This window comes from Lithobates pipiens, unplaced genomic scaffold (genome assembly GCF_037356315.1).
Source record: "Lithobates pipiens isolate NorthernLeopardFrog02 unplaced genomic scaffold, aLitPip1_a1.2 Scaffold_18, whole genome shotgun sequence".
In the NCBI taxonomy this organism is placed as follows: domain Eukaryota; kingdom Metazoa; phylum Chordata; class Amphibia; order Anura; family Ranidae; genus Lithobates; species Lithobates pipiens.
This window is the reverse complement of record NW_027507758.1, coordinates 372,432,772-372,460,536: the sequence shown is the minus strand read 5'-3', so window position 1 is coordinate 372,460,536 and position 27,765 is coordinate 372,432,772. Positions and strand designations below refer to the sequence as shown.

Genomic DNA, 27,765 nt, shown 5'->3' with positions numbered 1-27,765 from the left:
GAACTGCCGGCGGGAGGTGAGCGATGCGGGAAAACGCCGCGGATTCGCGGCGTTCCCGCATCGCAATAGTGTGAACCTAGCCTTAACAATAAGAGGATTGCGCAGAGCTGGATTTACTCTTTGTGGGAAGACTTGGCTCAAATGATAGGAAATCATACTCTACAATATGACGTCTAAAAAAATAAATAAAACATTTTTGGGTTTACATCCACTTAAAAAAAAAAAAAAAAAAAAATCTCCTATATCCACATTGTATGTAATAGAAATAAAATCATTCAATGAGATGCTGATAAAATATGTGTAACGTTGATAATATTTTGGGCTTTTTGTCCTGAATTTTACCTATAAACAGTACTAGACTTGGCTGTGGTATTCTCCATTATTTATACACTTACTGTACCAACTAAATGTGGATCTGAATTCAAACAAATTAGTAAACTCCACTTGGAAATGCCAAAAGACTTTAATAATTCCTACTAAATGTGACGGAGTTAAACAGTATTGTGCACATGTAGTTCCCATTCCCTTTGGTTCCTCTCCAAATGGTCATATATACATATGTGGTGATTGAAGAGGGTGCATATGAGTCTGTACAACATAAATATTATTTGTTCAATGTGCAGAACCAATGTTAGTCTTCCCATGACCTGCATTGGGCCCCTCATTAAACAATCACATTGCGCTCAAGCTTCCTTTTTACAGAATGTGCCTGAAACCAGCCTACGTGGCTTTCCTCATATGCATAAATCCTACAGCAACACTAATTGATCCTGGTTTCCTTAAGCAATTAACTTAAATACAAGCTAGTAACCACAGTTAAAAAATAAAAAAAGGTTTGGAAAAAAAATGGTAACTTTATACCACCCGTACATCAAAAATTAACATTTATTTTATTTATCTTTTATTATTTTTATGCATTCTTTGTATAGCGCTTCTGAATTATGTTTTGTGTATTGTTTACCAGTTCCTAAGCTTTGGGGAGTTCAATGATACCTTAAAAAGCTTTTCAAAAGAATGTAACGTTAAAGGAAAACCACTCCCAAAAAGTGATGGATCTGCTACAAGAGACTCTAAGACTTTACTAATACAGGTTGGTGCATTCCCTGTCTTAATGGTTTGTAAGTCACAGTATCAAAAATATTTTGTGAGGTGGTGTGTGGTTTAGATGTGTTAAGTTAGCTCCTGCACATAGTTTCAGCTTCAGTTCTGGAGTGCCGTTTTAAACATAATTGCAACCGCAGTTTGCCTGGTCACTATAAAGCCCCATAACTTCCCAACGCCATCTCTTTTTTTCTAATGGTCCTTTCAGTCTACCTATCAGATACCTGGCCAGTATGAAGGTGAAGGTGGTATGAATTGGTGAAGGAACATGGCATCCATGCAAGCAATTTCCTGTAGAACACCCCAGGATTTCAGACACAAATGTGTTGATCTTGCAGGAACCTGAAAAGCTGCTGCATAGACAATGACAGCTTAACATACTTATTAGGGATGCACCGAATGTGTTTTTTTTGGTGCCGAAACCGATACTGAAAATGAAAAATACACTAGGCCGAAAACCGAAACCGATACCGAAACAGCACCGATACCGAAAATGACTGTTTTAAAAAAAATATTTTTATACAGGAGGTGGTCAGAGACTGGGGACACGGTACAGGAGGTGGTCAGAGACTGGGGACACGGTACAGGAGGTGGTCAGAGACTGGGGACACGGTACAGGAGGTGGTCAGAGACTGGGGACACGGTACAGGAGGTGGTCAGAGACTGGGGACACGGTACAGGAGGCGGTCAGAGACTGGGGACACGGTACAGGAGGCATCCCCCATTTTGCAGCCAGTGTGTCCCATTGCAGCCTGCCTGTGCAGGGAAGAGGGCCGCCTCCGCCGCCTGTTTGATCACAGCGCCGGGAACATCACAGCTTTCATTTCAATAGCTGTGTGTTCCTGGCTGCACGCCGTCACACGCAGCCCCTCCCCCTTGTCCAGGCACTTTGATAGACAGATCATCCATCTAATCCTGTGCATGATCTGTCTATCTAAGTGCCCGGACAAGGGGGAGGGGCTGTGTGTGACGGCACGCGGCCGGGAACACACAGCTATTGAAATGAAAGCTGTGATGTTCCTGGCGCTGTGATCAAACAGGCGGCGGAGGCGGCTCTCCTGCGCTATACACCCCCCATGAGGAGCCCCGCCCCCACCCAGGCCACGCCCCATTTTCGGCTCCATTATCGGCCGTTGTTCTCTTTGGGCAAATTGCCGAAAAGGGCATTTTCGGCGGATATGTTTCGGCAGCCGAAATTTCGGTGCATCACTAAAACATCACTAATACTTATACCACTCACAAAGTTGCTTGAAATTGTTTTCTATAATCATTTTTTAGTATAACTAAAGGCAAAACCTTTTTTGTGTGTTTTGGCCAAAGAGTGGGGAGGGGTTAGAACCCTTGAGAGGTTTTTTTATTGCTGTCCATGCCACTATTAGGGTGACTTGCCCTCTCTATTTGCCCTGCTTACCATTATCATTGAAATTTAAAGTAAAAGAAAATTTTGGGTTGTCCCCAGAAAAGTAATAGGGAAACCGTCCAGCTAGGACATGATGACCTGGGGGTCCCTAAGGGCTTCCCTTAATTTAAAAAAATATTTGCTTATAGTTCTACTTTAATTTTAACCACTTCTTGCCCAGCTTTTAGCAAAATGACGGCCGGGTAGTGTTTTAATTGTTCTGACTAGACATCATATGATGTCCTTCAGAACAAACTGCTCGTGTGTGCCCCCGGAGGCGCGCAGCACAGCGTTCAGAGGTGAGGTGTGTCGCTCAGACACACTGCATCTCTGATCACGATAAAGAGCCTATGATGTAGGCTCTTTACCATGTGATCAGCTAAGTGTAAATCAGACGTGCCGGTTATCAGCATTCCTCTACTCCTGCTGACAGTGCATGAGTAGAGGAGAGCTGATCAGCAGTTTTCCTCATGGGGGGGGTTGGTCTGCACTGATAATCGGTGCAATGATTATCAGTGCAGCCCCATCAGCGATGCCAACCAGTTATGCCCGTCAGTGCAGCCTCTTCAGCGCATATCAGTGAAGGAGAAAAATTACTTATTGAAGTTGTCCAAAAGTACTGACTTTTCAGATTTTTATTTTTATTTTTATTTTTTCCCTTTTAGGCCCCTTTCACAGGAGACGGATCCATGATGATCCGCCCCATGAACATCCGCTTGCTCAGCAGGGATCGCTCTGTTTATCCCCGCTAAGCTTGGAATTACTTGGTGATTCCTTCATAGACTGCATGTGTTGACATCAAACTGAATAGCATGTACAGCGTGTAATTCTGGTTTTGACGTCACTGCTGGAGCAAGACTCCACCCGCCATTCTCTTCATTAATTAACAGTTGCAATGGGTGGCAGTCACTTAGCCACAGAAAACCCCCCAGCAAATACTGTATTTATAGCAAGCATTTGATGGGGAACACAAGAGCTCTAAGTTGTTGTTCTAATGCCTTTCCAACTATTTTCAAGTCCTTCTAAAAATGCCTGTGTAACAATTTTAAACAAGACACAAATCCAGTAACTTTGTGATGAACAAGCCCTATAAAGTAAAAAAAAATAAACTTCTAAACCTCCCTGAGTATTAAACTGGAAAAGAACACACGGCCACAAAGGGCTTGGAGGGTGCTGCTCACCCCACACGAATGGAACAAGTTCCCCCACAATCGGGGTTTTTAGGCAGCAGAAAACAATAATAAATGCATATCAGGTTAATATGAAAAATATTTTAATTATTACCATGAAAAAATAGCAACATGGCATAGAGGTAAAAACATAAGCTCCACCTGAACAGTTAAGAGACTCCTATATAAAGAGTACAATAATGACAATGGATGTGCACAAGCAGACACAACTATAAATGACACTGTACAATATAACAGTAGAGGTATAGTCCTAACGCGTTTCAACCCAATTAAGGGGTCTTCAGAGAAATGGTCTGTTATAAAACAAAGATGCAGTAAATAAATACATCAAATGTTAATTATACTGGGAATACCTTGTGTTTTTTAGTATAATTTACCCAATACTGCACGTCCAAGGAGATAAAATAAATAAAGTGCTTTTAGTGGAGTTCCCCTCGGGGGGGGTGCCTTGATTTCCTTTCATGTATCAAGAGTGTTACCAAATCCAAAGATATCACCAAATGCCAGGAGGGAAAGGTTAAAGGTCCAGAGGCGTGGCTCACGGGAGGTCACACAAATACCTCACCACCCATGGGTATAGGGAGTGGGTGCGGACGTTGGCAGCCGGACAATATGGTGAGTCACACCTGTGATAGAATCCCAATGTATAAATAAAATTAGGGACATATATTTTTAACTTTATTTATTTTATCTCCTTGGATGTGCAGTATTGGGTAAATTATACTAAAAAACACAAGGTATTCCTAGTATAATTAACATTTGATGTATTTATTTGCTGAATCTTTGTTTTATAACAGACCATTTCTCTGAAGAAGACCCCTTAATTGGGTTGAAACGCGTTAGGACTATACCTCTACTGTTATATTGTACAGTGTCATTTATAGTTGTCTGCTTGTGCACATCCATTGTTATTATTGTACTCTTTATATAGGAGTCTCTTTTAACTGTTCAGGTGGAGCTTATGTTTTTACCTCTATGCCATGTTGCTATTTTTTCATGGTAATAAATATTAAAATATTTTTCATATTACCCTGATATGCATTTTATTATTGTTTTCTGCTGCCTAAAAACCCAGATTGTGGGGGAACTTGTTCCATTTTAACCTCCCTGAGTAAACCAAAGCCACCTCCATTTGTGCCTGGCATGCTTCCACTCCCAGACACTGCAGCTCACAGTGGAAGGATTTCAGCAGCTTAGGCAGTGCTGTTAATCCAGAAAGCAGTGGGCAAGCCTTGATATGGCCAGCTACAGATTGACAAGCTACAGGCTTGCATGAGGTGAATAAGTATTGGCCATTCAGATAGCCACAGATCCTCCTCTCTTTTTTTTTTTTTTTTATGTTCTATTTTTAACTGATTGGTGTGGAGTGCTGCTGAAAGAGGGGTGGAGTCGCACTCATATCTCACTTTTCAGGTGTTTTTATTGAAGTCCAAGGGGACACAAACCCTATATTCTGCCTGAAAATGTACTTTTTTGAGTGACAGTCATTTTGCTACAAGCGGCAGGACGCTTACATGTGAACAAGGGCCCTTGAAAACAATGGGTATTTGCTTGAGCTTTTTTTGAGCTACAAGCTGAAAAAATGGGGGCCCAAGTGAAAATTCACTTTGTATGCTAAACAGCATTTATCTCACTTCATGAGATGCCATTGTTTAGGGCAAGATTATTTGTCTTTGTATAACTGGCTCAAAATGTATTTTTATGCCACATATTCTGTAGTTTGTAGATCATCAGTACATTAGGGAATGTCAAATATGTATGTGTTTACTGAGCCTTTAAAACGTTAACCGTTTCCCCTGAGAATATCGCTGGATATTTATTGTAGTTTGAAATGAAAGCTGTTGTGAATAATTATTCTGGAGCAGATATACTTGCAATGTGTGGAATGTTAACACTGGGGGATGCTGTTCTGCGAACATGCAACACCCTGTCTGAGCTGATCGTCGCCCTTTGGTGGGAGCTTCCACAGACAGGGCGGTGAATGCTAGGAAATGTCTTGTCTGTCAGAATATATTGCTTAATTCTTCTCCATTAAGGCCAGAGAGGGTAAATTTAGGATAAGGTCATCCATCCTGTGGTGGAGGTGAGTGGATTGGTACTGGTGCGTGTGTGGGTGCAGTTACAGGATATGATAACAGCACATTGCATATAATTATACTGTGACTAATGAGGAATCACTTAACCCTTTTATACGTTTTGGAAGTGTACTTGACCTCATCTAATTTTCCTGTACTTTTACACAATGGACATGTTAAGTATTAATGATCACATTAAATGTTATGTTTTCCCAACTTTCCGTTTTTAATATGAGTTTTCATGTGTCATTCTCATTGTGTTAGGGCCCCTGTTCCTGTATAGTTCCGTAATCTGCAAGACTGTAGAACTATGGGATTCAAATCAAAGACAAATATAGGGGGGCTGCCATTGCCCCTTGTGGAAGTTCTAGTTGACTGGCTGTAATCCAGGCTCAGTAGCTTTTAATACTTTGTTAAAAACTTGTAATAAGTATGCAGGCCAAAAATTATGGAGTAAAGTGACAATTCCTAATCTGCACAGGTATTATGGAATTTATTTACTAAAGCTGGAGAGTGCAAAATCGGGCTCACTTCTGCATAGAAACAAATCGACTTCTAACCTCAGCTTATTCAATTATGCTTTGCCAGTAAAACCTGGAAGTTGATTGGTTTCTATGCAGAAGTGAGCCTGAATTTTGCATTCTCCAGCTTTAGTAAATAAACCCCTGTGAGTTTCTAAGTATAATTTAGGCTGGGTTCACATCACAGCACGGCGCTGCTCACAGCAGGGGTCTGGGTCAGTTTCAGGTCCGATTTCAGCCCAAATTTTTGGGCTGAATAAGGACCTGAAATGGACCAGAAGAAGCACAGGACTTCTGTGCAAATCGCATTGGAGCCGCTCCGGAGATGTGTGAACCGTCTCCGTAGAGAGCCAGTCACAATGACCTAACATGCAAATTGGTTGCGGGCAAACCTGCATCCAGTTCGCAATGGTGTGAACTCAGGTGCTGGAGCCGGTTCAAACATCCCTGCAGCGGCTCCGGTGTGAATTGCACAGGAGTCCTGTGCATCTTTTGGTCCATTTCAGGTCCGAATTCAGCCCACAATTCGGGCTGAGATGATGAATGGAGACGCACTGGACGCCTGTTGTGAGCCGCTGCATTCTCCAGTGTGAACCCAGCCTCAAAGTTTTATAACAAGGGGGTCCAAATGACATTCAGAAAACTACCATTTTCCAAAAGATGCACCAGATAACATGACACGTTACAAACACATCTACTTTCAGAGGCGGCCCTTGGTGGATGAACATGACGAACACTAATGCCCCATACACAACGGTTGTACATTCTGACGACAAAATCCGTCAGATTTTTTTCTGAAGGATTTTGGCCCGAACTTGTCTTACATACACACAGTTGCACAAAGTTCTTGGAAAATCCGATCGTTCAGAATGCGGTGACGTAGAACACGTACGACGGGACTATAAATGGCCCAGTAGCCAATAGCTTTTGTCTCGTAATTTATTACTTGGTACTTTGTCCGTCGGAATTGTCTACACACGAATTTAAACAATCGGATTTTGTTGTTGGAAAATTTTTAGATCTTGCTCTCAAACTTTGTGTGTCGGAAATTCCGATGGAAAAAGTGTCATGGAGCCCACACACGATTTTCTGAAAATGTCTGACCGTGTGTACAGGGCATAAGGCCTCGATTCATAACAAATTTAGAAGTGAGCACAAAAGAGTATTTGGGATACAGTGACCAACACTAAAATGCACAGTGTATTTGCCTGGCTTTATGGTATAAAAATGGTGTATGGGTCCTTTGCTGTTATGATAAACGGTCAAAAGTATTTGTAGTGGGTCAAGGAGCATCAACATTGGACTGAAAACATATTGTCAAGTCTAACTTTCAGTTTCCTGCTGCATTGCCATATAGGTAAGTTCTGAGTGTGGTATAATTTACATCTATTCTAGGGAGCCTACCCCCATCAGCCATGGGCAGTTGCATTAAGTGCTGATGTCTTTATGGTTGGCTTAAACAGAACAATACTACAGGACTTGTGTGGAGCCACTGCTGGGATGGGTGGCAGCTATAACTAGGGCCAAAGTTGGTCCAATGCAGTGATGAATGGTTGGTTATTTTCTATTTTTTTTATTTTATTTTTTTTTATTTTTATTTTTTTTTGTGGTCACGGCGTACACTGGAAATCTCAGTCTCCTTAAAACTGTGGATGAAGTTTGTGCATGAATGAACAAGGTGTTGATCCTTGATCTGATGACTGGTATCTAAAATTGCCTTTATTTACCTGACCTGATTTATTTTCATATCTTGCAGAAAGATCTCCTCAGTGCTTTTGAAGATGGAGACAGGAAAACATTTTTTGAGAAGTGGGAAGAGCATGTACCTACAGAAACTCGCAGCAATGACCCATTAGCTCAGAAGCTAGAATTCTATTTGCACATCCACTTTGCCATTTTCCCACTAAAGCACAATATCGGACGAATTGTATGTGTCTTTTTTTAATTATTATTATAATAATAATAATAATAGTGATGATAATGGAGGAACTGATCTCATGAAGGACTATTTGTCAGTATTGTCTGTAGTCTCCCTGCAGCTGATTTCACCACTCCTGTCCCTACTGACTTGCCAAACTGCATTCTTCAGTGAGCCCCTGTGTGGAGGAGGCCATCTGTAAGCATAACAGTAGTGACATTACAAAATCTCATTGGAAGTCCCCTGAGACTATAGTCAGATGCAGCAGTGCCTTAGATCACACTCTGTAGACATACAACTATCAAGCCATAGGCATAGGAGTGCCTCTGCCCCCTTACATACCAGGAGGGGCTCTGCTATTTTTCCAGGTTAATTTCAAGACAAAAAGTAAATTTTTCAGGGCACAGCCTGGGCTAGGTTAAAGGGGTTGTAAACCCTCATGCTTTTTCAACTTAAGGCATCCTATGCCTTAAGGTGATAAAACACCTCTGTTTTATTTACCTGAGCCCTGGAATTTCCCACGGCGGAGACGCGCTCTTCCTCTGCCTGGGGTTCTCAGCGCTTGACTGGATAGATTGATAGCAGCGCAGTCATTGGCTCCCACTGCTGTCAATCAAATCCAATTGCACAGGGCTGAGTCCGGCATTCTGCATCTATGGACGCAAATGCTGGACTCGGGAGACTCAGGACCTGCAAGGGCTTCTCCTAGGGGGTTATATAATGCAGGGAGTAGCTACCAGCACCGCCGGGGGGCCCCAGAAGAGGATGATCGGGGCCACTCTGTGCAAAACGAACAACACAGTGGAGGTAAGTATGACATGTTTGTTATTTAAAGAGGGATTCCGCCAAAAAAAAATATTAAAAGCCAGCAGCTATAAATACTACAGCTGCTGACTTTTAATAAATGGACACTCACCTGTCCCGGGTTCCAGCGATGCCGGCATCCGAGGCCGATCGACCGCTCGGGCCTCGGCTGCTGCCGCCACCATTCTAGTTGAGGGAATCAGGAAGTGAAGCGAATCGGCTTCACTTCCCGGTTCCCTACTGCGCATGCGCGAGCCGCGCCGCGCAATAGGAAATCTCCGCGCTGTCACTGGGACCCGTGTGTGTCCCAGCAGACAGCGCGGCAGGGCAGGAAATGGCGTAGACTCCCGTGGGAGTCTATGCCCGGAAGTGGGTGAAAATGCCTGTCTTTGACAGGTATCTCCACCCCCCTCCCCCCTGAAAGGTGTCAATTGTGACACCGGAGGGGGGGGGGGGGGGTTCCAATCAGCGGAGGTTCCACTTTAGGGTGGAATCCCGCTTTAACAAAACAAAAAAAAAAACTCAAAGCTTTGCAATCCCTTTAAAGAATAACTAAAGCCCCATACACATTATCTGTTTTTCTGCTGAGTTTTTCCTTTAGATTTACCAAAACCATATAATATGAGGTCAAACCTTAGGAGTTTCAATGTGTATGTAATCATGCAGGCCCTTCTACTACATGGTTTTGGTAAACCTGAAGGAAAAACTCAGCAGAAAAACTGATAGTGTGTATGGGGCTAAGATTTTTAGATTTTGATGAAATCTCTCTGATTAGGCACATCCTGACAAAAATTACAGTGGTTTTAATGATCATCTACGATGTTCAAAAAAAAAAAAGTTTGGCTTTGGATATACTTTAAATGTTCCCTATATAATATGGCAAATCTTCACTTTTTGAGTTCAGTTCTGCTTTAACATGTAGTGTCACACAGGGAATAATGCTTTGTTTTCATAAGTATTGTGCATTTAGATAAGTACTGTGCAGATCGTGTAAGTTATGGTGTTGATGTTTCAAATGCCTGATAAGGGAAGTATGCAGATGCATTAAATTAGTTTTAAGCATTGTGATAGGGTTAGTTCTGATATCAAGGGTTAGGGTTCAAGCTCATCTAAACTCAAGAAAAAAAAACTTTAATATATTGCAGTTTACCATTCCATAGATGTTCCTGGCTGATCTTGCTAGTAACACAGTTTCCTAAGGTGCTAGGGCAGCCTTTCTCAGCGGTTTTAATACCGAGGGACTCTTGAAATAACTGATCTCAGGTTAACCCTTTCTCAAAATTGCTACATCTACAACTCGCAATACATTAGTGTTATGGTCAAACCTCCACTTCTCCTTATTGTCACAACATAGGGTGAGGTGTTAATTAAAAACGGGAAGGACAGCCACAGTTTTTTTTTTTTTTTTTTTGCCTTTTTTATTCAAAAATTCTTGTGAACAAAAATACAAGCCACAGCAGGAACACAGGATCCTAACGCGTTTCACACTTCAATGTAGTGCTTAGTCATAGCTAGGGTGAGGTGTTCTCAACTTCACAAAAGAGACGGGGGGGCGCTTCTGGTTGGGGACTGACAGCAGGGAAGCTCAGTGGCAGGTATCGACTGCTTGTGCCCAGCTGAGTAGGAGGTGGATGGGATTGTTGATTGATCTAATACACTACGTGGCTGCAACAGTGACAGATGCTCCACCCCTGCCGCCTCTAAGCCAATCAGCATTCGGCACTATGCTGTAACCTGCCCCCCTTCCCCAGCCCACCACATATGAGAAAAGGCAGCCAGAGTGGACTGGATCGGAACTGACTTGCGTCAAGACTGTTCCCTGTGCTTTGTTTAGCAGTAAGTAGCTGAAGAACCTTTTTGTGTTTGCTTTTTAGAAGCTGTGCATTGCTGGAAGTTAGAATTTTAAAAATGGCTACTAGTTGTTCCTGGGAGTTGTTGCAGAGCTGATTGCCTAATGGTTTACGTAGAAGGGAAAGTTTCACGATATGGGGATAAAGGTGCCTTCAGATTGCTGACGTCGTGTATTCTAGCACCAAAGCTCATGTTTAATGCTAAACTTTTTTTTAAGCGTGGCCTATGGACAATTGCCATAGGCCTATGTACAAGTACCATCATCTTTCGCCACTTCACAGGCCTGTGCAGTTTTAAAATTTGACATGTTTGGTGTCTATCCTCCCCCTTTTTTTCCTTTTATTTTATTTTTTTTTTCTTTATTTTGCAAGAATATACAAAACGGTGACTGTATACATTTTGTAAAATAAATGCATGCAGTCATAAAAAAAAAAGGAAGAAACTATACAAAACAGTAGAGTACAACATTGCCTATGGAAAGTACAGTAGATGCTATCCATTTATTTGACGTAACCTCATATTTTGTTTTACCAAAAAATTGGATATATGGAGTGAGAGCAATAATTCTAGCACCAGAGCTCATGTTTAACCCTAAACTGATAACCTGTGAGGGCTTTTAACTGCTTCAGCCCCGGAAGATTTTACCCCCTTCCTGACCAGAGCACTTTTTACAATTTGACAGTACGTTGATTCAACTAACCTTTTTTGATCACCTTTTGTGTTTTTTATTTTTTGCTATAATATCCACAAGTTTAAAAATATCAAACCAATGTATTCATCAGTTTAGGCCAATATGTATTCTTCTACATATTTTTGGTAAAAGCGTATATTGATTGGTTTGTGCAAAAGTTATAGCATCTACAAGACGGGGGGATAGATTTTATGGCATTTTTACTCACTTTTTTTTTTTTCTTACATCGGGGACACAGAGCCGTAGTAATTACTACATGGGTTATATTGGCGTATCAGGTGCTGGACGCTGGCACGCCCCTTAAGTTGTGAACTTCCCCCATATAACCCCCCCCCCACACTACTGGGAGTCCTCAGTTTTTTCGCCAGTGTCTAAGGTGCGAGTAAGGATGTGTGTACTGAGCTCCACGGGCAGTAATCCTTAATGAGAGCCAGCCATCCTGACCGATCTGTTCTGATGTCTCCGTAATGGACCAAATGAATGGTACCCAGGCTTCGTAATCCGAAGACACAAGGTTTTGCTTGCGAATGCTTTGAGAGCTGGGCCCTGGGATCCCGTACTTTTTGGTAGTAAGGTCAATAAGTTTGCAGGGTCTTGTCGCAGGTCCTGGATTGTGGGTCAACCTGAGTGTTCCCTGGTTCCTGAAGGTTTCCTTTTAAGGTCTCGGAGCCTACCGTGAAGGGCGAAGATTGTTTTTTTTCTCTGATAAAATCCTACTGCGAGGATAAGGTAGAGGAGATTTTCTCAGGAATATCTCCTTCCATGTATTGTGTTGTCATGTCATGTCATGTCTGTGTCATCACTGGGGGCTGTATTGAGCACTCACCATTCTGACACTGGAAACAGCAGAAGCTCCACTCTCCTCTGCGTCTAAGCCAGCTCAGACCCCCAGATTGGCGGTTTTTATCTAAGTTGATGACAGCCAGCTGCCTTATTCTTTTTGCAAAAAAAAGAAAAGCGTTTTTTTTTGGGAAGACTGCGGCTGCTCTCTGGAGCGGAGGATTTACTCTCCCCCCCCCCACGCCATGATGCTGGCGGGAGACTCAGCTTCCTTGTTTGAAAGGGAAGGGGGCATGGCTAAATGACATTGGACGCTTTCCACACATGTAGGAAGTATTTTAAAGCCCCGCAAGAGAAGCTGCTGCCTGGAGGGACAGAGCAGAGTGGTTGCTGGTCAGGTTTGGTGACGCAGGCATTCCCTTTTGACAACATTGTACTGTATAGCTAGGATTAATAGCAGTTATTGTACTGTACTATAGCCTAGCAAGTGCTACATTCTTTTGCTGGTAGTGCCTCTGCTTTGTACTGTAAGCTATGAGTGGCAAAGGGGCCAGGAACTCTTCTAAAGCCCCATACGCGCTGTCAGATTTTCTGCAGATATTTTCCTTCAGATTTACCAAAACCATATAATATGAGGTCAAACCTTAGGAGTTTTAATGTGTATGCAATCAAGGCAGGCCCTTGCACTACATAGTTTTGGTAAATCCGAAGACAAAAATCAACAGAAAATCTGATAGTGTGTATGGGACTTGAGGGTTCTAAGGGGTCACAACAAACTAAAACCCTGTCCAAAAAGAATGTCCTCCTGCTCTGAGTGTTGCGGCCAGTCAGATTGAGCCGTCAGGGGAAGCTGTTATTGCAGTCACTCAAGACGCTTCAGCCCCTGAGTATGTTACACGTGAAGTGTTGTCTTCTACCATCGCTGGTTTAGAGAAGAAACTTGATGTGATTTTTTTTTTTTTCCCTTCAGAGCGGGGTTAAACACAGCAGATGGCTTTAGCCAGTTCAGCAGTGCAGCCGGAATGGGTATATCCCAGGCCATTTAGGAAAGGGAGATGCTTAAATTTTGCCTGTTGAACAGGTCATTTTGATGCAGTGTGCGGAGTATGGTCTGACCAATGACAGGCTGACCCCCACTCATGCGTCTATTTCCCAAAGACAACCTCTGGATATGACGCAGAGTACGTGCCTTCAACTTCTTTGGTCGACCATGGCGAGGCCTGTTCTGAGTGGAACCTGTCCTGTTAAACCACTGTATGGTCTTGGCCACCGTGCTGCAGCTCTGTTTCAGGGTCTTGGCAATCTTCTTATAGCCCAGACCATTTTTATGTAGAGCATGAATTCTTTTTTTCAGATCCTTAGGGAGTTCTTTGCCATGAAGTGCCATGTTGAACTTCCAGTGACCAGTATGAGAGATTGAGAGCGATAACCCTAAATTTGACACACCTGCTCCCCATTGACACCTTATAAATTGTAACACTAACAAGTCATGAGACATAGGGGGAGGGAAAATGGCTAATTGCGCCCAATTTGGACATTTTCTCTTAGGGGTGTACTTACTTTCGTTGTCAGCGGTTTGGACAATAATGACTATGTGTTGAGTTATTTTGAGGAGACAGCAAATTTACACTGTTATACAAGCTGTACACTCACTACTTTACATTGTAGCGAAGTGTCATTTCTTCAGCATTTGTCACATGAAAAGATATAATAAAATATTTACAAAAATATGAGGAGTGTACTCACTTTTGTGAGATACTGTAGATGTGAGCCAGTTGGGAACCAGTTAAAGAGTGGCCTTTGGACAATTACCATAGGCATGTGTACAAGTACCATAGTTTGTCGCCATTTCACAGGTGTGCACAATTTTCACATTTTGACATGTTTGGTATCTATTTGATGTAAATTTATATATATATATATATATATATATATATATATATAAATTATAAATTTTGTGAGCACTAAAATTCACTTAGGTGTGTTTTTTTTTCTTGAAAATGTGCGTTTATAAAAACGCACAATGAGAATATTGTGTGATATAAATAAAATGCAACAGTCACCATTTTTTGTTTTCCAGGCCTCTGCTATCAGAAAATATATAATGTTTTGGGGTTCTAAGTAATTTTTTTTTTTTTTTTTTTTTTTTAACCCCCCCCCCCCCCCACCCAAAATACAAAATTTAACATTGTATGTCAAAAATGGAGGGGGGACGAAGACATTTTTTTATTGTTTTAGGACTGATCAGGTTTACTTTTTATAGAATAGTGTCTGATCATAAAATAGAATAATGTCCAAATAATTTGAGCTGATTGTGTAAATAACACTTGCTTTCTGGAGCCATATATCTCTATATGCATACAGTAGATGAGTTGGCAAGTCGACGGGTGTTGACTAAGCATTGACCTTCTCTAGGGTGTCAGCACAATATATAGTTACATTAATTAAGCTAAAATAAGTAAATGTTATCAGTATCACAGCTTCAGGAGTGGTTTGCTTTTCTTGGCCCGCTAGAGATAACTACTCACATCCTTGTCTCTACCACATGTAATGATTTATTAATGGTCTATTGTGTGTGATTATTGATGTCCTATCCCATTTGTGATATTTATTATTCTCCTTTCCCTGAAGCTTCCTGTCAAGCTTAATAATTTCTTCTCAAACGATATACAAGATGCATGAGTAAAGTCGCAGTTGAAAATTAGTAACTCTTTTTCTGTAATTTTAATTATTTTATTTTTTATTTTTTAAATGGCCTTTTACCCGTGTGTGTAATAAATAAATATATATATATATATATATATATATATTACACCAGTCTTGTGTAGGGCTGAAACAACTAATCGATTATGAAATGAATCGATTACTATTTTCATATTCGATTAATCGGCCAGTAACATAATGGGTTAAAAAAACTAAAATGAGCCCTTTATAATACAAAGAGCAAATAATCGCTACTTTAAATATTACTTTCACTGTTCTACAATAAAAAAAAATGATCCCCTTACAGTAGTGATTATCTGCTTTTTCTACTATAAAGGGCTAATTTTAGTTTTTTTAACCCCATTATGTTACTAAACGTCTTAGATCTGGTTCACATCTATGTGTTTTTTTTTTTTTTTGGTGCTTTTTGCATAAATGCACTACAGTTCATTTACATGGTTTCCTATGGGACACGTTCATATCTGAAAGGGTCAGGGACTTTTAACGCAAAATAGTTCTTTATTGGTTCAATATACTTCAATGGAAAAGCTGCAGAAAAGCATGTAATGCGTTTTGCAGCAATTTGTGTTTTTTTTTAATCTGCCCAAAAAATGCAAAAATGCAAATTGCAGTAAAATCACGTGCGCAAAAATCAAAACGCACAGCAAAGGGCACTGCAGAAACAGATCAAAAGTAAACTGCATAGGTGTGTACCGAGCCTTATGCTGGCCACGCAGATCAATTTTCAGATGAGAATATTCAGACTAAAAATCTTTGTACATTCGCTGAATTAAAGAATTTTGGTTGAAATGTTCACTTGTTTTTAAAATGAATGTAATATCTGAACGAAAACCACATACTGTCTGAAAATTCCTTTTGACTAAGAAGTTTTCTATTATTTCTAAATTTTTCCATCACTGTGGTTGAAAATGAACATCAATTTGACCCACTTTTTTTAATTAAGGTTATTAACCGATTAATCTAAACAATAATCGGCCAACTAATCGATTATGAAAATAATCGTTAGTTGCAGCCCTAGTCTTGTGCTTATGTTGGGTTAAATTGTTTGGTCACGATGTCACTGGATCAGCACGAAGAGCCGCTATGTCTGTATTAACTAACAAATGTGGTGAATTTTATTTATATTATTTCCTGGAGATTCTGTGCTGTATGATGTTTCAAAGTGAGGTTCTTCCCCTCTAAACTTCTGACGTTTGTGGCCATTGAACTTTGCTTTGGCATCCCAGAGCTCTGAGTTCTAGGTTTTTCTCTTTAGCAGTGCCAAAAGCTAGCAACATACCAATGATAAAAGGATTTTGTCTTCTATCACTGTGTTAATGTCCTAGTTTGATCTAGTGAAATTGCAGAGGTCTGAGAGTACAGCCACTAGTCATCACGGAGAGTGGAAACCCCATTCATAATATGTACACTGTTCCTGATTTATCAAGGTGTTTTATTCTAGGGCCCCTTTCACAAGGACGGACCGTCTATCCGTTTTTATTCCATCTGTCAACTGATGACAATGCATTCCTATGGGCAAACAGATGACCACCCGTCAACCTCCGCTTCCTTTTATTTTATTTTATTTTTTAACATACAAGGCTAAGTCCAGATCTGTGAAAATGGATATTAACTGACGTTAATGGACCATGTCCATCAATGTCTGATCAGTTTTTGAAGAAATAATATATATATATATATATATATATATATATATATATATATTTATATATATATATATATATATATATATTTATATATATATATATATATATTTATATTTATTTATTTATCTGTGAACTCAACCTATGACCCAGGCAGTAGTTGGACAATAGGAAGTAATGCCCAAGGAGTAACATGGCAAGCGATGTCTCCTCATGTAGGCAAATGCGACAAACAATGTCACGCTATCCCAAAAATTGTTGGAATCCATTGCACATAGAACACACAAGGACAAAGGAAGGACACAGCAAGGACAAGTCACTCACTGAAAACTGCAATGCAGCATGGGAGGAGCAATGCTTTCTGGGTAATTTCCTTAAAGGCACAGAAACTGCTGTAAACGGATCAAAACTGATGTAAATGTGTACATTAATGGATGAAAACGGATATTAACGGAAGATGGATGAAGCAACGGATAAGAACTGATACGTTTTTATCATGGCTGAACTGACGGTGCCCGTGTGAGGCCTTAAACGGGGTGTCCCTTTTTTCTCACCTGGTTGTGTCTGGCTTTAGTGTTTTCTCAGTCACTAACCGAATGCAATTGCCAAAAATCAGCTGGTTCAGCCCTTGTGTACAGCCACCTGTTCTACAGAATCCGGTCTCACGACTGACTTCTGTCGAACAGGCTTGTTGAAAAACCAGCAGTCAATGGCTGGATCAGTGTGTTCTGATATGAGGGGGGGGGGGATTTCTCTTGTAAGAATACAATAGAGGGGGGGGGGGGGCGGGTGAGAGATTGTCTCACTAACATCGCTTGCGTTTAGTATGGCGATCTCTGAGGTTTTTTTTTTTTTTTTTTTTTTTCGTTCAGACTGCTGGATTAATAAAAAAAAAAAAAAACACTATTCTGTACCAGGCATTTGTTCAGGTTTCCTGTAAGTTGATTGCTTTACTTGTATTGCACAGTATATAAAAAACACTCTGGCAATGAAGTCCCTTTTTAATGTTTTAATATTTTTGCTATTTGTTTTTAGGATCGGGCGGACTGCGAAGAGCGAATTTCTCACCTTAAAACATACCTGGAGACCAGTGGTGCTGCTTTAAGTCAGACTACAGAATTCCTTCCATTTTATGCCCTCCCATTTGTTCCTAATCCAGCTGTTCACCCATCCTTTAAAGAGCTTTTCCAGGTATTTTTTTTTTAATTTTTATTTAAAAAATGTATTGGTCTGCATAATATTATAAAAGCACTGGTGACAGGACTCTTTGTGAGATTGGGCTAATTTGGCTAAAATAGATAAATTAACTTAAATCCTTTCATTGCTATATCTCATGATCATTTTTCTTAAATATATTCAGTTCACAATCAAGATTTTTGCTTAGATGGGATCGCAATGTTTTCATATGTATGGATATTTAATTGCTAAATGCCTTATTTATTTATAGGACTATGGTAAGTATTGGATATGTGGGTTATACTGCTGCTTGCCCACAGGGCTGGACACCAGAAAAACAAAGTTTAAGGCAGGCTGCTTCAAACTGTAATGCCTTCGTTTTTTTTACTAGTGTTCTAGAATGTTGGCTGCCTGTTTCCTCTGCTCTGCTATGGAAAACTCTAATTATTATTATTATTTTTTTATGTTGTGATATTTTTTATTTTTTTTTCTTCTATCAACCTATTTATTACACCATAGATATTTTTCTTGAGTAAATTCAAGCAAGACTTAAAACAAATGCTTGAGCTAGTCTCTTCCCAGCAGTTATCCGGGTCGACATATCATCAGCAAAATCTTTTGGAGACTGTACCCGGGCCTTGCTGGACCGAGGATTGGATGCTAGCCTTAAAGTGGATGTAAACCCACTCTCATCCTTTCTAAACTACTGCAATTTTGGTTATCTAGAAGGATATACATGCTTCCTGCATGTATACTTATCTGTGAAATGTCTCCCCTCTGTCTGCTATGAGACCCGAAAAACTGCAGATTTTGTGGGTGGAGTCATGATGTCAGACTCCACGCCCACCTCTACACTCCCCTTATAAACATGCATTTTCTCCTGTGTATTTCTTACACTGAACTTCTGCTATGATCACTAACATCCAGTCAAAACCCAGAAAAGTCCCCATATAACTTGAGCATGCCAAATCATGCTGAGGTGTGGAACAGCCAATCCTTGCAGAGCAGCAGAAGAAAGGGAATAAAAAAAATAATGCATGTGTCTTAGGCTAGTGCACGAGTTATGTAAATCACCTGTCAATCACAGCAAGGGGGAGAATTTGACAAAGTTTTTCTCTGTTTGTTTGTCAAGATTTAACAATTTAAAAGGGATTGCTCAAAGCTGGATTAACACTTTGTGGCAAGACTGGGCTCAAATGATAGGAAATCTTATACTCTACATTATGACATCAAAAAAAATATTTTTTTCGGGTTTACATCCACTTTAAATGTTACCTTTGGGCACTGGGCTTTGTTTTTTGGTGCTTTCCAGACCTCTGTGTACAGCATTTTGCAGGTCTGCATCAAAGCCTCTGGTGTGACGCAATCTCTGAAGACCCAGTCTATAAGTAAGCCCATGGAAGTGGCAAAGATGGCCTGAAATGTGACTTTAGGGCACTGGGCACTGCATTGCTGCCCATTCTAGAGCAGCCTGCACTGTGTCAGGTTGCCAAACAGTGTTTTCCCTGAATCCAGAGCAATGGCACAGCCACTGGTGTGATCCAGTGTCTGTTACCTCACTTTGTCATTAAAGTATTCAGACTATAGCATAAGGGTATTTCCTCAGTATACACAGTGATTGGCCAAAATTTGAGCTGCATATGCCTAGAATAAACCATGTCCTGTTCTGGCTTCTCCTTCTCTAATACCTTGATGATCATCCAGTCTTTAGCCTTTAGTGACTGTGTCACCCCTGGCAGCCTGCAACCCTCTTCAGCTAAAGATACTTGGGTTTGTGAGTATGCAAGGCCTTGCCTCACTTGGTCTTGTTGTTAGACAGTACACCATGCAACATGTCTTCATAACAACACATTGAACACATTCCTGCTGCAACATGTGGCATCAGTCTATGCTGCTCTATTACTACTCAGTGACTTCTCAGTTTTTCCTAGAGGACTGACACTTGCAGCATAGATCCTGCAAACCCTATACTATAGGGTTGTCCTTGCCAGAATCTTTTAGAGTTCTGCAGCACAAGACCATAAGAGCACAGAATTTTAATATCCTCTACGGCAGGGGTAGGCAGGCTTTGAGAAGTGGAGATCTACCTGGACGACATGGAAGAGATCCAATATCACTGAGGTGTGACAACTGGCAAGCCTCCAGTAAAATGTTAAGAGACTGATGTCACTGTAAAAATAAAAATAAAAATATTAAATATTAATAATAATTTAATCACAATTTTTTTTTTTTCATGTTTGGGGAATAATTGGTCACCTGCACGGTACTTGGGAGGTCAGGAGGGCATGTTACAGGGGGAGGGGTAGGGGTAGGAGGGCACATTTACTGGTGGGTTTAGGAGGGCATGGTATGGGTACAATTTTTTTTGTTGTAAAGGCTTGAGGGTTTTTTATCCTTATGCACTCTACGCATGAAGGTAAAAAACCTTCTCTGTGCGGCAGTCCCCCCAGGCCCCCACTAATACTTACCTGAGCCCCATCACGATCCAGCGTTGTGCACAAGAGCTTCACCTCTCCATGGACTCTACCTCCTCATTTGTTGAGCCACGTGAGTCAATAATTCCCACTGCTGTCAATCACAGCCAGTGAGCCAATGAGGGGGGAGCGGCGAGCCACGGCTCTGTATGTAAATTTGACACAGAGCAGCAGCTCGGCAGGAGGGCGAGGCCAGGAACATCAGCGAGGGACCCGAGAAGGAGGATCAGGGTTGCTCTGTGCAAAACCATTGCACAGGGAACAGGTAAGTATAACATGGCATGTTTATTAAAAAATAAATAAAATAAAAAGCCTTTAATATCACTTTAAGATTGTCTCTTGCATGGGTTTAATAGTTAACATGAGTATGACATTTTGGTTTTGTGCCTGGAATTCTGAGAATACCCTTAAGGAGCATTTAATTTACTCAGTGTTTAAGAGTAGATACCTTTTTTAGGTTCTGTATGTGACCAAGTTATTTCAGATACCTCTGGTGTTAGGAGTATACAACTGCCACAGCACAGAAGGTTTCTAGATGAAGTGTACAGCCATGGGCAAAAGTTTTGAGAATGACACAAACGTTAATTTTCACAAAGTCTGCTGCCTCAGTTTTTATGATTGCAATTTGCATATACTTCAGAATGTTATGAAGAGCGATCAGATGACTTGCAATTAGTTGCAAAGTGCCTCTTTGCCATGAAAATGAATTAATCCCATAAACATTTCCACTGCATTTCTGAAGAAGGCCTCAGGGTGACCAAGAAAGTCCAGGACTGCTTTCTACAGTTGATTCAGCCATGGGATAGGGGCACCACCAGTACCGGACTTTGTGCTTTTCATTATTCCTTCCCCCGTAGCTTATGAGCCAGTGAGGTGACAGAAGGTCTGGGGTCGCGGAGGAGTCGAGAAGTGACAGACCATAACAGGAAGTTGCAGGAAATCCCTGGTAGTCACCGCAATTTTTGTCACCGCAATTTCCCCTCTATTTCTGTTCTGGAATGGCTCAACCGTGTGGAAAAATGAGTTGGTGCTCCGGTGTGATGACCCTTTGAGATTCCTGATAATCTATGCCTATTTGATTTGGGATTTGGTAAGCGCACATTCTTACTATTTATCAGCACGGTGTTGGTGAAGGAAGCCTTTTTGTTGCACCTGCACAGGATTTCTTTTGAAGAAACATTTCTGCTCATTGGACTGTCACGCTTATGATTACACTTTTATGAGAAACTGTTGTTTTTACACATCTTTTTTTGAGCACTTTGTTATTTACGGTACCTGTGATTGTTTATATAACTTGTGCACTTTATTATTGCAGGTATTCATAATTATTTAACATATTTCCTATTTATTTATTTGTTTATATTGTGTATTTCTTCACTAGATTGTGATTGTTTATGGTGTATACACAGCATTTCTGTTTATACGTTATGTTTTCCTTATATTTTTTATGTGTTAGTTTTTTGTACTAGGATTTATTATATGGGAGAGAGCAGTTATAATTTTTGATTTATACCACCAGTACAGAGCTTGCTCAGGAATGGCACGAAGCCGGTGTGAGTGCATCTGCATGCACAGAGAGGCGAATACTTTTGGAGGATGGCCTGGTGTCAAGAAGGGCATCAAAGAAGCCACTTCTATCCAGGAAAAAACTCAGGGACAGACTGATATTCTGCAAAAGGTACAGGGATTAGACTGCTCAGGACTGGGGTAAAGTCATTTTCTCAGATGAATCCCCTTTCCGATTGTTTGGGGCATCCGTAAAAACCTTGTCCGGAGAAGAAAAGGTGAGCGCTACCATTGGTTCTGTGTCATGCCAGCAGTAAAGCATCTTGAGACCATTCATGTGTGGGGTTGCTCCTCAACCAAGAGAGTGGGCTTCATATACAACTATGAATAAAGAATGGTACAAAAACATCCTCCGAGAGCAACTTCTCTCTACCATCCAAGAACAGTTTGGTGAATAACAATGTCTTTTCCAGCATGGTGGAGCACCTTGCCATAAGGCAAAAGTGATAATGAAGTGGCTTTGGGAACAAAACATGGATATTTTGGGTCCATGGCCAGGAAACTCCACAGACCTTAATCCCATTGAGAATTTGTGGTCAATCCTCAAAAGGCGGGTGAACGAAAACTCCCACCAATCCTGACAAACTCCAAGCATTGATTATGCAAGAATGGGCTGCCATCAGTCAGGATGTGGCCCAGAAGTTGATTGGCAGCATGCCAGGGCGAATTTCAGTGGTCTTGATAAAGGTCAACACTGCAAATATGGACTCTTTGCATAAACTTCATGTAATTGTTAATAGAAGCCTTTTACACTTATGAAATGCTTATAATTATGCTTCAGTATACCATAGTAACATCTGACGAAAAAACTCAAGTAGCAGACTTTGTGAAAATGTTATATTTGTGCCATTCTCAAAACTTTTGGCCATGGCTGTAACAACCCTATTCCTCCTTTTCTACTACATCAGTACCTTGTAGGGTTTTACAGTCTTTATCCCATTCAAGTGGCAGATTTTGAGATTACAAATGTATGATTTAATTTGCTCAATCCTCTGCATAAAGTATAACCCTCACTTTTCCACGTGGAAGGCTGTCTATTGGTCTGCTAGATAATGCAATTGCGTATCTTTTTTTTTTTTTTTTTTTTTTCTTCGATGCTCAGGTTTTTTTCCTGTAGCTGTATTGTTCTTTACCTTCCTCGTTTTGACAGTCTTGCATGTAATTGTGGTTTCTTTTTCAGCAGTGACGGTATTTTTCTATACCCGGATATATGAGATATGAGATTCCTACCCTTTTAGAAACTCTTCCTTATGTGCGATACCCCATCTACTCCTACATTCCGCTCTGTTTTTGGAGTTTGCGTTTTAAATATTCGATTCTGATCCTTCCTTCCACGTTTGACCCTCTACAAGCCCCATCCCGCTCTGTAGGAATTTGTTTCCTACCTACATAGGCAGGAAATGCGTTCTTCTACTTACCTACCCAGTTGACACCAGATTCTTCAGCATACAATAATAATCTTTACTTCTACCAATGGTTAATCTTCCCTGGTGCCTGTTATTCCTTGCTCCCATCACAGTGCCTTTTTCAGTGAAACAAATGATCAACATCGCACAACTTCACTTCCCCTGCAAAAGAGGGTTTTATACTTTTTCTTCCTTGGATAGATCAGCAGATTCCTTTTTAGGATTGCTCTTTTTCCAGGGATAGTCTGGGAAATCTACTATAATATTCTCATTTTTTTTGAGATTCAAGTACTGTATTGCAATTATACATGTGTTTGCTGTTTTTACTTAGGCCTCCTGCTAATATTGCTGATATCGGCTCAAACTGGGGTCTATACAGTATCTTCCTTCACCAAATTTTTATTTCTATTGCTCATGAGGGGAATCCTTTCCCCTCATTCCTTTTGTGGTGAATTCTGCCACACACTGGCCAAAATGTACTGATTCCTCAAATTGTAATTCCTTACTCTGTCAGACTAGGTCAGATTCAGATTACCACATTAGTCCTTATTCTGGTCTTCTTTTATTTTTTTTATTTTTTTTTTATTTATTTTTTTAGTCCTAGATCCAGAAGATTGTTATACTGATTTTGTATTTTGATCCTTAATTTTGCAAATCTACCTGGCTTGTAGAAACCACTTTCCTTCAATACATGAATTACAAAAGAAAAGGAAAAAGATGTTTGTTGGATGTCAAAGTGTTATCATAATAAACACAGAGAAATCCCATTAGAAGGTTTAGCATTCCCATTGATTGAGTCATCAAATCTCATCTTCACTATCGGCGAGCTCACATTTCCAGCTTAACTGATGAAGGAATTTGTGATTGGGTAAATGAAAGTTTGTGGTAAATTCTAAGCATATAATATTCTACTGCTTGTCATTGTCTGAGAATGTTCATGTGGTCCTATATAATTCCCATTGCATCAGCATGGTTGACATTACACTGTATGATGTGAGTTTACAAGCTTGATGTGATTAAAATGTATACACTGTTACATTGTCAGGATTCCTGGGCTCCTGAGCTGAAATCACGATTGGAAAAGTTCTTATCGGTGACCGTCAAAGCTGGAACTGCGCCTCGGCTCCTTACATTATATGTATCTTTTTAATTGTTTGTGTAAGCTGTGTGATAGGGTGTTTCTGTTTTATTTACGCTGGATACTATATATATATACACACACACACACACACACTTACTTTTTTTTTCTTAAGACTTGTTTCCTTTTTAGATTTACCAAAACCATATAATATGAGGTCAAACCTGCATACTCTCAATTTGTAGTGCAAGGGCTTGCCTGATTGCATACAAAGTTGAGGGTAATTCTGAAGGAAATTGAACAACAAAAGTTGTATAGTGTGTATCCAGCTTAAGTTGTTAATGCTGAATCTTTGACTAAACTAATCTAATGGGAGTGTTAATTGTCACCTTAACCAATTAAGGACCAAGTCTTTTTTTACACTTGTTGTTTACAAGTAGAAAATAAGCATGACAGGACCTCTTAACCACTTCAGCTCCGGACCAATAAATACCTTAAGGACCAGAGGTCTTTTTGCAATTTCGCACTGCGCTGCTTTAACTGGTAATTGCGCGGTCATGCAATATTGCACCCAAACGAAATTTGCGTCCTTTTCTTCCCACAAATAGAGCTTTCTTTTGATGGTATTTGATTGCCTCTGCGATTTTTTTTTTTTTGCGATATAAATGGAAAAAGAGCGAAAATTTTGAAAAAAAAATATTTTCTTCTTTTTGTTATAAGAAAAATCGAATAAACTAAATTTTAGTCATACATTGAGGGCAAAATTTATTCAGCCACATGTCTTTAGTAAAAAAAATGTCAATAAGCGTATATTTTTTGGTTTGCGCAAAAGTTATGGCGTCTACAAACTAGAGTACATTTTCTGGAATTTACACAGCTTTTAATTTATGACTGCCGATCTCATTTCTTGAGGTGCTAAAATGGCAGGGCAGTACAAATCCCCCCCAAATGACCCCATTTTGGAAAGTAGACACCCCAAGGAAATTGCTGATGGGTATGTTGAGCCCATTGAATATTTTTTTTTTTTGTCCTAAGGGATTGAATAATGACAAAAAAAAAAAAAAAAAAATTTTTTACAAAAAGTTGTCACTAAATGATATATTGCTCACACATGCCATGGTTATATGTGGAATTGCACCCCGAAATATATATCGGTACTTCTCCCGAGTATGGGGATACCACATGTGTGGGACTTTTTGGGAGTCTGGTTTTCGGGGTGCCGTGCGCGACTAATCACCACCTTCAGGATTTCTAAGGGTGCAAATTTTTGATTTAACTCCTCACTACCTATCACAGTTTCGAAGGCCATAAAATGCCAAAATAGCACAAAACCCCCCAAAATGACCCCATTTTGGAAAGTAGACACCCCAAGCTATTTACTGAGAGGCATGTTGAGTCCATGGAATATTTTATATTTTGCCACAAGTTGCGGGAATATTACAAACTTTTTTTTTTTTTGCACCAAGTTGTCACTAAATGATATATTGCTCACACATGCTATGGGCATATGTGAAATGACACCCCAAAATAAATTCTGCTGCTTCTCCCGAGTACGGGGATACCACATGTGGGGGACTTTTTGGGAGCCTAGCCACGTACGCGACCCCGAAAACCAAGCACTGCCTTCCGGATTTGAATATAAAATGCTACCAAAAAACCTGTTAGCGATGGCAGGGATCAGGCCTGACTCTGCGATCGCTGCAGTTATGTGTTTAGTGTTTTGTAAGTGACAGTGATCGATCGATACTGCACTTGGGTGGGCTGGGCAGAGGGGCAAAACGCAGGTGCCAGCAGGTATTTGGGCTGATCCCGCTAACAATGCGTTTTTTTGGAACCCTAAACTGCTGGGGACGCTAGTATAGATCTGATCAGATATTGATCTGTTCAGATTCTATACCACTACGGGAGGTGTATGCTTTGTGTGTGGGTGTTAGCGGTACTGGCACTAACCTAGCGCTGCCTGGGGCGACGCAGACCCTGACCCTAAAACCTAATTGATATCACCCGCCGGGTGATCAGGGGGTTAAACCTTTATTGGGTAATAAATGGTGGGTGCCCTGATGCTATAAAAAACAAACTAACCAGAGTCACCCGTAACACTTATACGGTATCAGTGGTGAAAGGGTTAACTAGGAGCAATCAGGGGGTTCAAATTTTTATTAGGTAGTATATGGGGGTCCCTGGCGCTATATAAAAACCTGACGGGGAACCTAAATAACTAACTGGCTAACCAGCATCACCAGTGACACTTATACTGTGATCGCTGGTGAAAGGGGGTGAAAGGGTTAACTAGCAGAAATCAGGGGGTTAAAACCATTATTGGGTAGTATATCGGGGTACCTAGCGCTATAAAAACCTGGCGGTGAACCTAAAAAAATAACTAGCTACCTAGCGACACTAGCGACACTGATGCAGCGATCAGAAAAACGATCGCTTAGTGACACTGGCAAAAGGGGGTGAAAGGGTTAACTAGCGGCAATCAGGGGGTTAAAACCATTATTGGGTAGTATATCGGGGTACCTAGCGATATAAAAACCTGGCGGTGAACCTAAAAAAATAACTAGCTACCTAGCGACACATGCAGCGATCAGAAAAATGATCGCTTAGTGACACTGGCAAAAGGGGGTGAAAGGGTTAACTCTAGGGGCAATCAGGGGGTTAAATCTTTATTGGGGGGTGATAGGGGGCTACCCTGGACCTAACACTAACTGTCCTGACAGTTTTTACTGTCACAACTGACACTGAATGCATTGATCAGTAAAGAAATGATCAATGCAATCAGTGACACTGTGACTGGGGGGGAGGGGGATCGGGGGGGGGGTTTGTGTGCCTGTGTGTACCTACATGTCAGTGTAGTGTTGGTGCACACTTACTTTCTGTCTTCTCCTCGTAGTCCGGTCAAAAAGACCGCCCCGAGGAGAATGACATCACTTCCTCCTTCCTGTGTAAACAATACACAGGGGAGGAAGCTTCTCATTGGCCAGGAGCGATCCAGAGGGGGTGGCCGAAAACCAACGGCCATCCCCTCATCACGGAGCGCTCCTGGACCGAATCGGACCGCCGTAACCAGCGGGAGGGGGTCCGATTGGACCCCCCACCCGCTGGAAGGCAATCGCGTAGATGTACGTGATTGTGCCTGCCTGTGCCATTGTGCTGACGTACATTGGCAATACGGCGGTCCTCAAGTGGTTAAATATGATATCTGGGGTCAAAAAGAGCTCAGATCTCATATTTACACTAAAATGCAATAAAAAAAAAAGTCACTTTGACGTCCCTTCCACCCTCCCATGCTATGGAGCCGAGCAGGGGCCATCTTCCTCTCAGTCAGCAGCCAAGCATCCACGGGAGAGGACGCAATCGTCTCCGCC

At 40.9% G+C, this 27,765-nt stretch overlaps 1 protein-coding gene across 1 annotated transcript in view; it reads left to right on the top strand.

The window, feature by feature from the left end:
* The window catches only part of ARMC9 (armadillo repeat containing 9), a gene marked incomplete in the record, with an annotated part of 177,786 nt that overhangs the window by 23,308 nt on the left and 126,713 nt on the right, over positions 1–27,765 (top strand). Inside the window, 4 exon segments of the mRNA XM_077487677.1 lie at positions 965–1,090; positions 8,043–8,213; positions 17,733–17,888; positions 24,365–24,457. Coding sequence (XP_077343803.1) covers positions 965–1,090; positions 8,043–8,213; positions 17,733–17,888; positions 24,365–24,457 — 546 coding nt within the window.